Here is a 17,348-nt window from a genome sequence, read left to right as displayed (position 1 = left end):
GCTGTGGAGTCGGTATGCCAAACCTTCGACTCCGACTCCTCAATTTTTCTACTCTCTAACTCCACCCAAAATTGCTTCTGACTCCGACTGCACAGCCCTGTTACCATATATTGTTATAATATTATACGTTTTTATTTTGAAGCCGGAGTTGGAACATTTCTGTCAACTCTGACTCCGCCCAAAATTGCTTCCAACTCTGACTCCACGACTCCGACTCCACAGCCCTGCACATAACAGTACAAGAAACGCAAGCTGCAGTATTGTACTATACAAACTTGCGAACATCTGAGGACCCACAACCCACAACAAAGGCAAGTGCAGGAGAGGCGTACGAACGGCACACAAAGAGAACCCCAAGAGCAAAATAAAAAGGGGCCAAGAGCATAAGGCTAGGAGATATCCTACTTGCTATAGAGAACCTAGACATAAAGGTCAAGTGAACTGAAGTGTTTTAGCATGCAGGGACAGCCTGATGACTGCTTAGAAAACTAATGGGACCAAACTAAAGGATGATTTTCTCCCCTATTGCAATGAACTTGGGCAGCACAACACTGTTGGAGGGCACTTCAGCACTCCAGAGAGTTGACTGGACAGGGTGCAGAGAATAGTCAATCAAAAAGTTATCTTTTTAGTAACAAGTTTATTTTAAGTTATTTTTTTAACACTTGATTTTAAAAACTTTCTAAAAGAACTCTTTATAAAAACATGTATTTCTATGGTTGTCCTTCACAGCTACCATTACTCTCGTCTATGGCAAATGTGTGTCCACTAGGCTGTGTGGTGTAGGGTATTGGTGGAGAACAATGAGGAGGACAGGTTATTAGAATGTAATCGACGCAGGGGGCTCCGGGGACTGCAGTTCTCATCGTTAGGCCTTGAGTAGCTTCGTTGTGCTCCAGTGTTGTTGGACACACTTGGGCGAGAAGGCCTGGCCTGTGGGTGGCTTGCAAAGGCATCAGTGAAGTTGTTCAAGTTAATGACTAGTCCCTTCAAGATCTCGTTATGGGCACGCAGAGTCTCCATAAGTTGCTTTCTCTCCTCTCTGCATTCTGTTGCATCCTCCTTTAAGACCTTCAGAAGATTCAGTGCTACCTCTCTGTCACGGCCCATCTCAAGGAGAAGTTCCTCCTGCTCCTCTCTGGACTGCTGCAGTAATTCCTGAAACAGGGTCTCCGCCCCCTTCCTCTTCTTGGGCCTCAGGATGGCAAAATCAGGTGTAGGAGAAGGTGCTGCTGGTGGTTTGGCCACAGCATCCAACGGTGCTGCTGCTGGATTGGGAACTGAGGGTGGGAAAAAAAGAAAAGAAACAATGGTTTCTGGAAACATGTCCACACAGACAGAATTATACAGTCTGATGGGTCTTCAAAGGTCATCTGGTGGTGTCATATACCTAAAAGGGCACCATCCCCAGTATCAACCATCTTGGACCCTATGATCAACTGATGAGGCCTTGTTAGTGGTACTGCCACTGAGGGTTGCCTGATTGGCATTGACTTGTGACACAGCCTTATTAGTGGCAGATCCTTGTTTGTGGAATGTCCTCCCAGGCGAGGTGCATCTCTTTCCCTTATTATTGGCTTCAGGAGGAATTTAAAAACACTCCTGTTTATTCAGGCACTAATGGCTGATAGATACTGTTCCTGGCAATCCTGAAATCATCGGCTGGTGTTTTAGCTGGTGAAATCATTGGCTGGCGTTCTGGTGTTTTTAGAATGTTTTATTGTTATTGATGTGTTTGCTGCCTGTGGCTCCTTGGGAGGAAGGCCAAGATATACATTGAATAAATAATTGCAGCAACAAATAGCCCACTGCTTATGCAGGGATGCCACTACTAGAGCATCTGTGATAGGTGGGCCATCCAGCCGCTGCTGAAAATCCTTTAAATGAAGGAGAGTCTACCACCCTCCAAGGCAGTCTGTCCCACAGTTGGAACAGTTTCTACAATCAGGAAGCTCTTCCTAATATTTAGTCCAGCAGTTCCCAACACTTTCCCCCCACACACTGACCACTTGAAAATTGCTGATGGTCTTGACAGACCACTTGATTATTTTTCTGCCTGTTGTAGCTATTGTAATGTGCTGTGCTAGGAGTCTTATGATTTTTAATTGCTATTTTTAATTGCTTCTTTTATTTCTTATATTGTATTTGACAGTATTACAATTGGCATTCCATAGAATTCAAACTGAAATACAAGTAATAAGAGCATTAACAATACAATTAAATATCAGGAGGAACATTTAATGCAGACAGGCCACCAACCACCTGAATGAAATTTGTGGACCACTGGTAGTCTATGGACCAGTTTGGGAACCCCTGGTTTAGTGTAAATCAGTTTCCTTGTAATTTGAACCTACTGGCTCAGGTCCTATACTCTCTCTGGAACAATTAGAAAAGAAATTTGCTCCATCGGCTACATGGCACGCCTTCAAATATTTGAAGATGGCTATCATATCTGCAGCCACAGAGAGGAAGCCTGGGACAAAAACATAGCTTTGGGACCTTGCTCTTGCACCGTCCCCACAAATGCTTGCAGTAGGTAACATAAAGCTTTTAAGTATATGGAATATAGTGACATAATAAATGTATCATACAGCTTAGTATGCCCAATTTGATAAAATGATCATGAATATCAGTTCACTAGATAGGCAAACCATTTGCCTGTCTAAATAATTAACATTCATTATTAATAAATCTACTTTAACCAGCTTTACTAGAATACAAGGGAGTATCCTACATTTTCAGAAGATACAACTCATCATAGCATCTATAAACATAATTTACCATTATTAAAATTAAGAGAAATTATAAAACATTCACATAATTCAAACTAAATGTCCTTTATTATGTTAACTGATGAATAATCTTTTACTTAAAAAACAGGTCACCTACTTGAATGGCTTTTCCTTTGCTTTCATTTTGGGAGCCTGTTCCCAACTTAAATCCCCAAGGCAGGTGCCAAGCAACCTTGTGGCTGAGAGCATAACAGCCGTGAGGTAGATCTAGAGATCTCAGGTAACGGTATGCCCTTGGGGTGGGAACTCCTTAACATACATGCTAAATCCAGCCCATGGCTGAACTTCATCTGGCCTATGGCATCCAGTACACCCTCCTACCGCTTCCCAGGCTCCTTTAGGAGGAAGGGTGGGACAGACCAGGTGGGGCAGGTGTGTTGGGTGCTGCCTGAAGGCACCTAACATCATATGCTCCCTTCCACCTGGTCTTTCCTTTTGTCCCAAATGTTCTAAGATTCAGCATGAGGGAGTGGTTTCTGCAGGGTTGGGAGGATTAATTCTGGGTGTTGGGAGGTTTGTGGGATGGAAGAAACAGCTGATCATGTTATATGGAACTGTTTGCAGTATGTGGAACATAGACAGCCTCTTTCATAAGTTCAGGGATTTGGGGCTTACGGAACTGTCAGTAGGGGCTGTCCTTCAGAACAAGAATCTCTGGAGTGCAGTGGTGGAGGCTTTATGGCAGTTTGTGAAGGCCACAAGGCTTTCAAAAGGCTGTGAGTGAAGCGTGGTAATCCTGCTTGCCAGTAGATAACGATAATAGGGCCTTTCCTTAGCCTTGCTTCACCATTAAAGAGGTCAGGGACAAGGCCCCACCCCCTGAGTAGGGGGGGCATGTCTTGGCAACCAAAGCAGAGTGAGAATGAGTGAGAGGGAGGCGCTCCGGTCACTCTTGGCTTTATCTCTGCCCAGCGTCGAGGGTCAATGACCCTGCAGAGGGGGAAAAAGTGTCTCTACCTGCGCTTTACCAGTTTGTTTACTAAAGACAAGTCCACCTGATGAAACTGAGCATGCATGGGGTAATACATACATCGCAGGAAGAGTTTTCCCAGGCCTTTGGCATAAATTTTCTATAAGACAATCAATATACAACTTTTGCTATGGTTGTCACATTGTCCTCAAGCTTTTTCTTTTAAAATTTTAACAAAAAGGAGAAGTTCTTCACACAAGACTCCATAGGCCAGATTGGCTGGATTATCTTCAACGGAATTAACTCAGCACAGATTACAATGACTTCTTAGTCTGTATCAAATGGCTAAACCATTATTATTATTATTGGCGTATTAGTCCCCAAATTCAAAAAAGCCTCTAGGCGACTAACAGAATAAAAATTCAGAGTTAAAAACATAACAATCATCAGTACGCCTAAAACAACAACAAAAGCAATAACCTCAAGAATGATGTCAATAGTAGCAACAGTAAAATTAGCAGTATATGGGCCACAACTATTCTTGAATATAAATTTTAAAAAGCAGACAAAACAGAGTTTTGCGCACACAATACACACCCATGTTGATGCGGGGAGCCTGCTGCACGCTGTTGAGGGGATCTTGACGCACCGGGCTTATTTGGTGTATTTGGGGTCTCTGATGATCCAGATCTCTTCCTGTGGCAAAACGCAGGGAGAAGAACAAAGCGGACACATTTGAAACCAAAGTGGGCAACAGAGCTGGGTTTGTACAATGGAAACGCCATCTTAAACAACGGTGGTGCCTAAATGTTGCACAAAAAGACAAATCCACTGCCTTGAAGAAAGCCAATCAACATAAGAGAACCAAAAGATTCAGAGTAAAAAAATGAAACACAGCAGAACGTTATCATGCAGAACGTCATCACTGTGATTTCCCCAGAACCCACAGGACACACATCCCACATTCCCAGTGAGGTGGCCAATGGGGCAACTCTTACCACTGCCTTCACTGCCCTTTTCCTCCTTCATTTGTGTAATATCGTGATCCCCAGCCTCTGCCATTTCCTCCTCAGTATCATTACTAGTTACCATTCCACCTCCTGTGTCATCTGGAGAAAACAAGCACATAGAAAGAAACCGCTTGCTTAGAGTTAAAATGGTACACAACATTTCCCTTCCATGCCAGTCCTTGAGCACTCCCTCCCCTAAGGCTATCATAAGAACATAAAAAGAGCCTGCTGGATCAGGCCAGTGGCCCATCTAGTCCAGCATCCTGTTCTCACAGTGGCCAACCAGGTGCCTCAATGGGAAGCCCACAAGCAGGACATGAGTGCAAGAACACTCCCTGGCAGGAGTGAAAATATTACAACTTTATCACAGATAAAGTAACAGCCTAGGCCAACCTGGTACCCTCCAGATGTTTGGATTATAACTCTCATCAGCCCCAGTCACCGGCTAGTTGCGAAAGGCTGGCCTAGTGAAACCCACCAAGTGATCCCTGTTCGAAAAGGTGCTGTAGAACGAACATCAATTTTGCTCTTATGTTAATAACTGCTGCAACTTTCTTATTTTTTAAAAAATTGGGAACTTGCCAAGTGCAACACTAATCAAACTATACCCCTTCCAACTCTACTATTCTATGATTCTATCCATAGAAATGATCCCATTAAACCGTCATTGCTACATATTGGTGTGATCGTTTTAATGACAGAATAGTGCAATCAATGCAACTATCTATATGAATATAATAAGGACTTTCCCTTGTAAACTGTTAGTTGTGACCAAGAAAACTTACCAATGTCCTCTTGTTTGAGGTGCTCTCCAACACTAACCACATGGACATCATGCGGGATTAATTCTTCCAGTCCTGGCTTTGTGTGTTCCCGGGCAGCCTCCAGCTGCGGCACAAGGTGGAAACTCAAGGTTCGCCCAACTCGTCCAGGTTTCATACTTGCATTCCCTTGAAGGATCCGGTGGAGCTGCTCATAAAATGGACAGGTCACCTTGCTGTTCCCTGCCCTGGAATTGTGATCAATGACACGTTTATACTCCAGCCTCATCACTTTGGTCTTGGAGCGGCATTCTAAGGCAGTACGGCGATGACGCCGCGTGGTCATCTTCTGGGCAATGTATTCAAAAAAGTCTATATTCTGGTGGCTGCTGCGGAGCTGGTCCTGGATTTTCTGCTCTCCCCAAATGTCCAGGAGATCCAAAGTTTCCTGGAGCCGCCATGAAACACCACGGCCCTTGCGACTGCTGGTCCCTGCGCTGCTTTTACCAGTCATCTATTAAAAGACAGAAGGGGAGAAATTTAAAAATATACAGAGAACGTATAAAAATAAAAGCAACAAAGTCTCTTGCAGCACTTTACAGTCTAACAAATGTATTATGTCATCAGCTTTTGTAGCCTAAAGACTACTTCTTCAGATAATAAATCTATTAGTCGTCACAAGACTTTGTTGCAATACACTAACATGGCTAAGTCTCAGGAAACATAAAAGAAAGAGTCCTGAAAAGAGAACCTTTCAACCCCTTGCAGGAAAACCACTACAATTCTGTGTTGGAATTGCTTTTTAATATATTTGTAAACCTTCTTCTTTAATGTTTTTAAAGCTTTTAAAAATGTTTTTAAAGATGTTTTGTTTTAATATGTTTTTAATGGTTGTTGTGTTGTAATATATTTTGAAGTCTGTTTTTATGATGTTTTAAAGTGCTTTTGTTTGCGCACTGGGCTCCTACTGGGAGTAAGGGGGGATATATATAAAAATAATAAATAACAAATAAGTAATACTACAGTATCCCTGGTAAGTGACTACTGAGCCTCTGTTTGAGAACCTCTAAAGCAGGGTCCACCGCCTTCCAAAGCAGCTTGTTCCACTGCCCTGCAATTTCTTGCAAGCAAGCAAGCAAGCAGGGCTGTGGAGTCGGTACGCCAAACCTTCGACTCCGACTCCTCTATTTTTCTACTGTCCGACTCCAACTCCACCCAAAATTGCTTCCGACTCCACAACTCTGACTCCACAGCCCTGGAAAGCGCTGTAAATGTCTTTTTAAATTGGAATATGTGCTGATATTGGCATCACAGCATTTGTCTCCATCTGGGTCCTGTGTCGTACACTGACACACAAAATCTTTTCCATCTTGAGTTATGGTGAAATGGTCAAATAAACTGACTTCATGGGAAACTTCTTTGACATTGTGAATTTATATTTTAAAAAATTTGTCAATTTATTTTGAAGCTGGAGTCAGTACATTTCTACCGACTCCACCCAAAATTGCTTCCGACTCCGACTCCACAGCCCTGCAAGCAGGGCCGGTTCCAAGGGGCGGCCAGGTGGGGCACTGGCCCGAGGGCCCCTGAGGCTACAGGGGCCCCTAAGGGGCCCCTCTGCTCCCCTTCCGCGATTCGCAGCAGGATCGCTGCCATGGATCACATGGCGAGAGCTTTGGGCTCCGCCATTCCCTTGCTTAACTTACCTTCTTCTGAGATTGCGCACACAGCGGTGCTCTTAAGAGAGATGGCGGCTGAGGTTTTTCTAAGGGGCTGAAGCCTCTACCGCCATCTTGGCTGATGGCATGCATGCGTGCTGCACGCTCGCATCCCTGCCATGAACCAAGATGGCGGCAGAGGCTTCAGGTCTTTTGGGAAACCTCAGCCGCCATCTTTCTTAAGGGCACCGATGCGTGCGCAACCACAGAACAAGGCAAATTAAGCACGGGAATGGTGGAGTCCCGAAGCTCTCGCCATGTGATCCATGGCAGTGATCCTGCCGCGAATCGTGGAAGGGGAGCAGAGGGGCACGCTTTTGCCCAAGGGCTCCAGCATGTCTCGGTCTGGCCCTGGGCATGCGCACGTGTGTATGTGTGCGTGTGCTCACACGTGCCAGGGCCCAGGGCAAGCTGCTGCCCAAGGGTCCCGGCCTGTCTGGTGCCAGCCCTGCCTGCAAGCAAGCCAGACTGCTATAGCTTCACTTCCAGAACAGGGGTGGTGAACCTCGGGCACAGTGGCCAAATGCGGCTCTCCAAGGCTCAGAACTCTCCCAAGGTTCCACCCCTCCCCAGCCATGTTTCATGCCATTCTTGGTGTTTTTACCAGGCTGCAATGAACTTTGATAATGCCTCTTGCTTGCCTGGAGAAAGTCAGGAGGGGGGTGCGTGAGTGTGTGCCTTCTGCTCTAGAAATAATAATAATATAATAATAATAAATTTAATTTCTTTGTCGCCTATCTGGCCAATGGCCACTCTAGGCGACTTATAAAATCAATTAAAATACAATTAATAAAATACAATAATACAATATAAAAACAATACATCTGCAACAACAATATTAAAACTGGGCAGGAGGCATTACAGTTATAACAATTAACCCTCCCCGGATACCCCGAAGGCCTGTTGAAAGAGCCAGGTCTTTAAGGCTTTCCGAAATACATTTAGGGAAGAGGCGTGCCGGAGATCTTGTGGGAGGGAGTTCCAAAGAGTGGGGGCCGCCACTGAGAATGCCCTCTCTCTTGCACCCGCCAATCTGGCTGTTTTTGTTGGCGGGATTGAGAGAAGGCCCTGTGTGGCCGATCTTGTCGGGCGGCATAATTGGTGGCGTTGAAGGCGCTCCGTGAGATAAACTGGGCCGAAACCGTGTAGGGATTTAAAGGCCAATACCAACATCTTGAATTGGGCTCGGAAAACAACTGGAAGCCAGTGTAGATCGAACAACACTGGTGTGATGTGATCCCGGCGGCGACTATTCGTAAGTAGTCGAGCCGCCGCATTTTGTATAAGTTGTAATTTCCGGACCGTTTTCAAGGGTAACCCCACGTAGAGCGCATTACAGTAGTCCAGACGAGAGGTGACCAGGGCGTGTACCACTAGTGGGAGCTGATGAACAGGAAGGTAGGGTTGTAGCCTTCGTATGAGGTGTAGTTGGTACCAGGCTGCCCGGCTCACTGCCGAAATCTGAGCCTCCATGGACAGCCTGGAATGAAGCACAACCCCAAGGCTGTGGACCTGGTCCTTTAGGGGTAGACTCACCCCGTTGAACTTCAGGTCAATATCGCCCAACCTTCTCTTGTCCCCCACAAGTAGTACCTCGGTCTTATCAGGATTCAACTTCAGCTTGTTCCTTCCCATCCATCCACTCACAGATTCCAGGCACTTGGACAAGGTCTCCACAGCCAACTCTGGTGAAGATTTAAACGAGAGATAGAGCTGAGTGTCATCCGCATATTGATGACACTGCAGCCCAAATCTCCTGATGATTGCCCCCAGCGGCTTCATATAGATGTTAAATAGCATGGGAGAGAGGATAGAGCCCTGTGGCACACCACAATTGAGAGGCCAAGGGTCTGATACCTCCTCCCCCAACGCTACCTGTTGGTACCTGTCGGAGAGAAAGGAATGGAACCACTGTAATACAGTGCCTCCAATTCCCAATCCCTCCAGGCGAAGTAGAAGGATACTGTGGTCGACAGTATCAAAAGCTGCTGAGAGATTGAGGAGGACAAGAAAGGTAGATTCTCCCCTATCTAATGCCCTCCTCAAATCATCTACCAGAGCCACCAAGGCTGTTTCAGTTCTGTGACCAGTCCTGAAACCCGATTGGTATGGATCCAAATAATCCATTTCATCCAAGTGTGCTGACAACTGGTTGGCCACCACCCGCTCAATGACCTTGCCCAGAAATGGTAATTCGAAATTGGGCGGAAGTTATTGAACACTTGGGGATCCAAGGAGGGCTTCTTTAAGATGGGCTTTACAATTGCCTCCTTGAAGGCTGATGGCATCACACCCTCTTTCAAGGATGCGTTTACCACCGCTTTGATCCCCTCGCCCAATTTCTCTCTGCAGCTCACAAGGAGCCACGAAGGGCAAGGATCAGTAAGACAAGTGGTTGGCTTCACAGATGAAAGCACCTTGTCTACTTCCTCAGAAGGGAGAAGCCGAAACCGATCCCAATTTACCGGCATGCAACTGGCCAACTCTGGTTCATCCACTGTGTCCACGGCGCACGGGATCGAGCTCCGTAAATGTTCAATTTTATCAGCGAAGTGTTTTGCTAATAAGTCACAGGAGGCCTTTGACTGTTCCAAGGGTTCCTGAGCAACTGGACCGACCAGGCTTCGGACCACCTGGAACAGCCTCCTGGGACAGCACTCCGCAGACGCAATAGAGGCAGCAAAGAAAGCCTTCTTTCCTACCTTTATTGCCACTTGGTAGGCAGCTAACCTGTGTCCGGACATCTTCGGAGCGGGATTTCTGCCACCGGCGCTCTAGTCGTCTCACCTCCTGTCTCAGACTTCGCAACCGCGGTGTATACCATGGTGCTAGCTGAGTTCTATTCAGGGGGAGAAAGGTAATATTTACATTAATTGTTTCACCCACTTCTGCCTCTGGCCCTGCCTGCCTCTTGCATGCATCCCCTGGAAGGTTGTCCAGAAGAGCATGCAACACTCGACCTGAAAAAGGTTGTGTCCAGCTAAGTTTTACTCATAATGAAAATGAAATGGACTGCCTTGAAGTCGATTCTGACCTATGGCGACCCTATGAATAGGGTTTTTATGGTAAGCAGTATTCAGAGGTGGTTTACCACTGCCTTCCTCTGAGGCCGAGAGGCAGTGACTGGCCTAGGTCACCCAGTGAGCTTCATGGCTGTGTGGGGATTCGAACCCTGGTCTCCCAGGACATAGTCCAACACTCTAACCACTACGCCACACTGGCTCTCTCTACTCACAATAGATCCACTGAAATTAACAGATCTATGTTAGTCATGCCCATCCATTTCAAGGTGTCTACTCCGAGTAGTCTACTCAGATCGGATCTACTCTGATCTCTATGTACGGATGTGAAAGTTGGACAGTGAAAAAAGCAGATAAGAGAAAAATTGACTCATTTGAAATGTGGTGTTGGAGGAGAGCTTTGTGCATACCATGGATTGCGAAAAAGACAAATAATTGGGTATTAGAACAAATTAAATCAGAACTGTCACTAGAAGCTAAAATGATGAAACTGAGGTTATCATACTTTGGACACATAATGAGAAGACCTGATTCACTAGAAAACACAATAATGCTGGGAAAAACAGAAGGGAGTAGAAAAAGAGGAAGGCCAAACAAGAGACGGATTGATTCCATAAAGGAAGCCACAGCCCTGAACTTACAAGAACTGAACAGGGTGGTTTATAACAGACGTTACTGGAGGTCGCAATAAGTCGTAATCGACTTGAAGGCACATAACAACAAACTCTAAGACTAACACTAGGTTGCATTCTTAGTCTGCAAAAAGACAGTCTTGTGGTATCTTAGCTGAACTCATTAACTACACGGCATCAGATGGTTTGCTCACTTTTCCCTGTTGCAACGTGTAACAACATTTTAAACACTCCCCGGGGCGTTTTGCTTGTGCTCAAGCCCAACGCATGTGCACTCTGTCGGCGATAAACACAAAGAGCCTCACTCATTTGTCTAATCGCAATCTCCCTCCTACAAACACAAAGTGGTGGTGATTATGGGAAGATATTTAAAAGTAGGCACTTTTAAAACTACGCTCCACGATCCGCCCCCGCACATACAACGCTGAACTACTACCTATATCAATACAGAGGGGGAAGCACTCAATGCAATATCTGCTTCCATTCCCTTTTGTCGACAGTTTATGAAAAGGGAGCGCGCGCATACATAAAAACAAATACCCCGCTTCAGTTTAATCAAACAAATAATACCTTGCGGAGTGCTGGAGAGGAAGAATAACCTCCAACGCCTACTCGAACCTGCCCGGCTGGAACAGCAGCTGATGCGGAGCGAAGGCACGATAAAAGGAAGTCGGGGCGTAAATCGCGCAGATTAACACGGAAGTGCCTCGTCTGATTGTTCCGTGTAGCTCAGGTAGCCCTGCCCAGGAGCTCCCGCGTCCAATCAGAAAGAGAGGCGGAACAGTAAACTCTGGTTTCCCTTTATCTCAACGCTAGCCATTTCAAAGGAAGGGAACAGTCGCCAGAGGGGAGTGTACCGGAAGTGACTGAATTTACGGGGCCTTGTTTTTGAATTTCTTCTTCATGCAAATTATTTTTTTGACTATGTGGTTTCTGGGGGCCCTTGGGCACAGAGCACCAGTGAGCCTCTTGTTCCTCCTCCTTGCTCCTCAGATCATACTCCTCCTTTCTCTTGGCCCTAGCCCTTTCAACAAACATAGAGCGATATAGCAATCCTTTATTGTAAAAACAAAATTAGAAGCCTTTTAAACTTTTTTTGTGAACAATATAATTTAGGAGGTATAGCTTAATCTGTAATCCTAAACTCACTTGTCTGGGAGTTTAAATGCCGTTGAATTCGATGGGACTTGCTTTCCAGCAGACGTGTCATTTGTTGGGATTATTTACATCCACAATGGCAAGGGTAACCTCTTAAATCCTTCCTTTTTTTATTTGTAAGCCGCCCTGAGTTCCAGTTTTGGAAGAAGGGCGGGGTAAAAATAAAGATTGATTGATTTCAACTGAATCCTAAATGGATGCATGCTAATCCCTTACCTCCCCAGAATTCTGCTTACAAATTTTGGGCTTCTGGGAGAAAGGGGAGGATATAAATTTAATAAACAAGTAAATAAATTAGCTGCAAAGAAAATTTGAGGAAAGATTACAAAATCTGCACATTCCCCGAGCCTATTAGCTCAGTAGAAGCAGCCTATACACTTGTTTGGAAAGTGATGGGGGGAGAAGGAGAAAATGGATTAAAAGAAAATTTATCTTACTTATTTATTAAATTTATATCATAGAATTGTAGAGTTGGAAGGGGCCTATAAGGCCATCGAGTCCAACCCCCTGCTCAATGCAAGAATCCAGTTTAAATCATGCCCAACAGGTGGCTGACCAGCTGCCTCTTGAATGCCTTCAGTGTTGGAGAGCCCACCACCTCCCAAGGTAATTGGTTCTGTTGTTCTATTTCTCTAATAGTTGCAGCACGAAAGGACTGAGGAAGACCTGCTCTGGGAGTATCTGGCATCTGGGTGCTTGCTATTAGCTCCTTTGGGCTGCTGTCTGTCGAGACAGCTGAAGTCCCTGGTAAGTGCTGCAAGGACTGGGACCCCCTGCCTGGCCCTTGCTTCAGAGAGAGGCTGCAGTTCATCTCGCAGCCCCTTGCAACAGCTGCTGGCTGGGCCAGTAGGCAAAAAAAGCCCAGCTGCCCTTGGGCAGCGGGTCTGCTGCAGGCAGGGTCACCACCAAAGAGGCCCTCACCTGCAGAGTGCAGTGATTGACTGGGTCTATAAGGGATAAGGCAGTCTTTCAGGTATCCTGGTCCCAAGCTGTATAGGGCTTTGTACACTAAAACCACAACCTTGAACTTAGCCCTGTAGCTAATAGGCAGCCAGTGGGCACAGTGCGCATATGCCTGCCATCAACCAAGATGGTGGTGGAGGCTTCCCTAAGGGGCTGATGCCCCTGCTGCCATCTTGGTTGATGGTAGGCATGCACGCACAGAGCGCACATCATTCTCAGGGACAGGAGAGGTAGTTGGGAAACGTGGGTGAGCTTATTAGGCTTTTGCTGTCTCTATGGGGTGTTGGGTTATGGTGCCCTGGGCCTGGGGCAGGCTGGTTCCCAAAGGCGGAGTCAGGCCTGGTGCCGGCCTTGCTGGCTATAGAACTTCTATAAAAAGAACAATGGCACGAGCCAGCAAAAATACAATATTAGGGGCGGAAACAGCCTTGCATTTGTGGCAACAATAGCCCGCCCAGGCAAACATAATGAAGCATTTAATGAGGCTTTCAGTCATATAGGCTGTCAGTTTGCCCCTCTCTTTCCAGCACCTACAAGGTGTAGTGATAGTTCTGCTGGACAGGGAACATACTCAAGTGCAATACTAAATGCAACCTTAGTGTTGCACTTGCCGCAACACTGAGGTGCTGCCTCAGACCTTTTCCCTTTTTATACCTGCAAGCAAGGTTTTAGGCCAACAGCTGCAGCAGCACACAGAACCCTTTCAAACACACACACGCAGCTCTTCAGGCAGCTCTTCTCCTTTTTATACCTGGTAGTTCCCTGTCTGAAACCCTGGAGGTGGAGCTGCCAGTCAGTGTAGACAGTACTGAGCTAATGGACCAATGGTCTGACTCAGTATAACGCATGTTCCAATAGCAGAGCTGGCAAAGGAGATGAAAACAAAAAAAAACATTTTATTTAGAAATAAAAGCTGGCTTCTTTAAGCCTTGCAGTCCTCTTTGTTGCTTTCACAGGTGGTCTCTTCCAAAACCTCGCCAGCTTCAGAGACATCCCTGGAAGGAAAAAAACACAGACAATGAGGGGGATGGCAACTATCCAACAGCCTCACCCAGGCACCTCCACCGGCGTCCGCCTGGCAACTTCATCCGCTAGCTTCCACCTGCCAACATTCAACATTCACGGGTTTCATCTGTTCATGAATATCCACTGGTTTGTCACATTCACACATTTACACCCCCCCCACCCACCCCCTCGACCGCATCCGAAACCACTCACACACAAACACATGGCCAGCCGACATCCATGAAGAACGCCAGTGGCAACATCTGCCCCTCTCTCGCCCCCCCAAACATTCACATTCGTGCCCCGGCTTCAACCCACAAATACCCACCTTCCGCTAGGTCCATCGCTAGACATCAGCCAGCTTCAGATGTGAGTATCAGCCACCTTCAAGCCGCGATCCCGCTCAGCAAGTAAACTTGCCTCATTATTGCTCCATGATGGCATCCCGCAGCCAGATGATCACCTCCTTGCGTTGGCCAATTCGCCTCCTCCAAGTGAAAGAAGACCAGGCAATGTTTTTGCCTCAGTCCACTGGCTTTCCACTTGGCCCACCTTTATATCCACTCAGCGGCCATGTGGTTTTGTTATGTCACAGGCAGTCCACAGCCCATGGCAACAGCTGGGGAGGCCTCATCATCATCATCTCTTCACACACCTCACAATTGTGGGTGTAACTCAGCTGGGATTTATTTGATTGCTCTTTTAATATTAAAAAGTTTTATAGCCCACCCTTCATGTGTACTTATACTGGGCTGGGGAAGATTGTTCAGCCCAAGGATGGCCATCCCTTGTGGGCAACATTCCAGGGACTACATGCCAGAGGAGGGCAGGGCCAGAGGCAAAAAGTAGGGATGGCCAGATGCAAGTGTGGATGGAGCAACGGCCGTGACTTATCTTTGTACATTCGGCTCCATTCCAGCTATGCAAAAATAAAAGGTTTCTGCACTTTCCCATCTCTCCAGTCCACTTAAGCAACAGGTGTCATCACAGTTCAAGGACACAAAAGCACTCGAGGAGGGTTTGAAGCTGGGCGTGTGATGGGCATGGCCTGGGAAGATTCCTGAGGGCCGGGCAGAACGTGTTGGAGAGCTGCTGAGATTCCCTACGTCTGTCATAACATACAGTTTGAGATAAAGGTTATATTTATTTATTTTATATAAATATATAAATATTCATGACTTTATTTTAACGAAAACAGTCTTTGTGTTGCCAGCAGATTAATATGCTTTTAAGAATTAAGCATTGCTGAAAAGGATTAAGGAAGCAAAGTCTGTACTTTGATTTCACTAGACCAGGTTCAAGGTTCCTCTGTTGATATACAAAGCCCTGAACAGCTTGGATCCAGCATCATTTATGGACTGCCTGAGCCCTTCTATCCCAAGTCCATCGCTGAGTTCCTCCAGAGGAGCGCTGTTAGTTATCCTCCATCTTACAGAGGCCAAACTGGCCTCCATTAGAAGTTGGGTGTTTAGTGGTGCCGGTCCCATTCTGTAGACCCACAGGGCCCTGGTTTTCCAAGGATTCAGCTTATCTGCCCTCATCCAGCCCATTATGCAGGGCGGGGGCACATTTTTCTTCTCCCTAGAGAGTGCCATGGAGTGCAAAGGAAGCAACTTTGGTCAAGAAATTCTGGCTCATGTTTTAAGCAGGTCTTGGTGTCTTTCTTAAGGGCAGAAGTATCTCAGTCTGCCTGGCTTCTGGGATATGGGGAGTAGAACCCATACATGTAAAGCACATTTAAAGCACGGGGCTTCCCCCAAAGAATTGTGGAATCTGTAGTTTACCCCTCACAGAGCTAGAATTCCCAGCATCCTTAACAAACTACAGTTCCTAGGATTCTTTGGGAAAGTCATGTGCTTGAAAGGTATGTACGCCACCCTACCTCCCAAAGGAGCCCAAGGCAGCAAACACACAAGTCATAAATCAATGAAAACATCTAAAACCAATTACAGTATAGATACAGACTGAAGGTCTTCAGTAGGTTCCCCCCTCCAAAAAAAGAGATGGCACCTGTCTAATATTTGAGGGGAGGGAATTCCAAAGGGTAGGTGCCACAGCACTAAAGGCCCAATTCCTATATTGTACAGAATGGACCTTCTCATAAGATGTAACCTGCAGGAGGCTCTTCTGCAGAGCGCAGGCATCAATTGGTATATAGAGGGTGAGATGATCTTTTAGGTATCCTGACCCTATGCTGTATAGGGCTTTATACATTAGAACCAGAACCTTGAACTTAGTTCAGCTATGTTACGTAACTTATATTAAACAGCAGGCAGCAAGATAAGTAACGTAATATTTGGTGGAAACCAAACCACAGCAGAATGGAAACAGTGCTGATTTTGACAAATACCAGTTGGAATGAAAGTTGCTGCCTTCTTGCATTTCTAGGTGTACGTACAGCTGAGATCTCTCCCCTGCCATATAATGGCTACAGCTGATTGACTGGTTCATTCTCTTTTGTCAGCCCACCTCCTTGAAATTCCGGAAAAAGATTGGGAGCCATCAGAGGAAGAGTCATTTCCATCTAATAAACCTGATGCTGATACCATGGGGCAGAGCAATCTGAAGCTCAACCAGGCAGCTGTTGAGTGGGCAGTTGCCAGATCCAGGCTGGTGCATCTGAGAATCTCAAGGATTAGGCTCCTTGGGGGAATTCATAGGCCTCTGGTTCAAGCAATCCAAAGCCACCAGAACCCCACTACCAAAAGCCCTATTTCCACCGGTGTTCTGTCATCCCTTTGCATTTGCCGGGGGGGGAGATGTTCTTTTATAATAAAATCAGATAAGCAGTGTAGTTTGATGCTAGCTGTGCTAATCAATGTGGATTTTATTCATATCAGCATTACATTAAAGAACCTTCATAGCAAATAATACTTTACCAACCCCAGCTAATGGGAGGCCTCAGGTGAGCCAGTCCAGCTGCCCACCCTAGGCCTTCACAGAATCTATACCATTGATTTGTGTTGGTTGATGTCTCCACATCTGTGTCTCTGTGGTGTGTATTTATAGCCAGCAGTATGTCAGCTGACCAAACACTGCCCATAGTTGATGCTAGGTTAGCTGCCCTTCCTCTGTACGACTTCAAAGGAGGACTCCAAAGTAGAAGCATACTTATTGGATGAGTTATACTCTTACTTCAAAGGATTCATGACTCATCTCCTCTAGTCTTGTGGCAAGTGTCCTAATAGAGAAAGGATGTGTAACCTCCCAGAAGGTCACAACTTTATAGTCTGAAGTTTACTAGTATACAGCTCCACTTTTGTGCAATTCCAGACCCTCAAAAGCAGCTACAAATGAGTCATTGAAAGGGACAATTGCTGGATTTCTATATTATCCAGACAGCATAATTCCTCTGATAATACAGGGCTGCTGCTTTTGC

At 46.0% G+C, this 17,348-nt stretch overlaps 1 protein-coding gene and 1 long non-coding RNA gene across 4 annotated transcripts; one reads left to right on the top strand and one right to left on the bottom strand.

Moving 5' to 3' along the window:
- Positions 1 to 620: 620 nt before the first annotated feature.
- On the bottom strand, positions 621 to 11,601 carry LOC133380998 (myb/SANT-like DNA-binding domain-containing protein 7). Of its 3 annotated transcripts, none has more exons than XM_061619323.1 (6): positions 11,414 to 11,601; positions 9,894 to 10,030; positions 5,498 to 5,987; positions 4,701 to 4,811; positions 4,300 to 4,398; positions 621 to 1,280 (listed from the first exon to the last, which is right to left on the bottom strand). In XM_061619323.1, exons 2-6 carry the CDS (start codon positions 9,933 to 9,935, stop codon positions 769 to 771), a joined length of 1,254 nt encoding a protein of 417 aa, XP_061475307.1. In that variant the 5' UTR covers positions 9,936 to 10,030; positions 11,414 to 11,601; the 3' UTR covers positions 621 to 768. The 3 variants fall into 3 exon arrangements, with proteins under 3 accessions (XP_061475307.1, XP_061475309.1, XP_061475308.1); XM_061619325.1 differs by having other exon boundaries at positions 9,922 to 10,030; positions 11,414 to 11,599; XM_061619324.1 differs by lacking the exon at positions 9,894 to 10,030 and having other exon boundaries at positions 11,414 to 11,598.
- A 14-nt stretch (positions 11,602 to 11,615) lies between these two features.
- LOC133381000 (uncharacterized) lies at positions 11,616 to 15,177 on the top strand. Its single transcript, XR_009761606.1, has 3 exons — positions 11,616 to 12,086; positions 12,641 to 12,748; positions 13,921 to 15,177. It is a non-coding gene; the product is annotated as an uncharacterized LOC133381000 (long non-coding RNA).
- Positions 15,178 to 17,348: the final 2,171 nt, after the last annotated feature.

Source organism: Rhineura floridana, chromosome 3, assembly GCF_030035675.1.
Source record: "Rhineura floridana isolate rRhiFlo1 chromosome 3, rRhiFlo1.hap2, whole genome shotgun sequence".
NCBI lineage: Eukaryota > Metazoa > Chordata > Lepidosauria > Squamata > Rhineuridae > Rhineura > Rhineura floridana.
This window is presented reverse-complemented; position numbering and strand designations above follow the sequence as displayed.

Bases quoted from the DNA above. Each gene is read 5' to 3' on its own strand.
- LOC133380998 (XM_061619323.1), bottom strand. From the start codon at position 9,935: ATGTCCGGACACAGGTTAGCTGCCTACCAAGTGGCAATAAAG. The intron at 4,812-5,497 runs GTAAGTTTTCTT...TGTTTTCTCCAG, and splicing joins CCTCAAACAAGAGGACATTG to ATGACACAGGAGGTGGAATG. The intron at 1,281-4,299 runs GTGTGTATTGTG...TCCCACCCTCAG, and splicing joins GGCTCCCCGCATCAACATGG to TTCCCAATCCAGCAGCAGCA.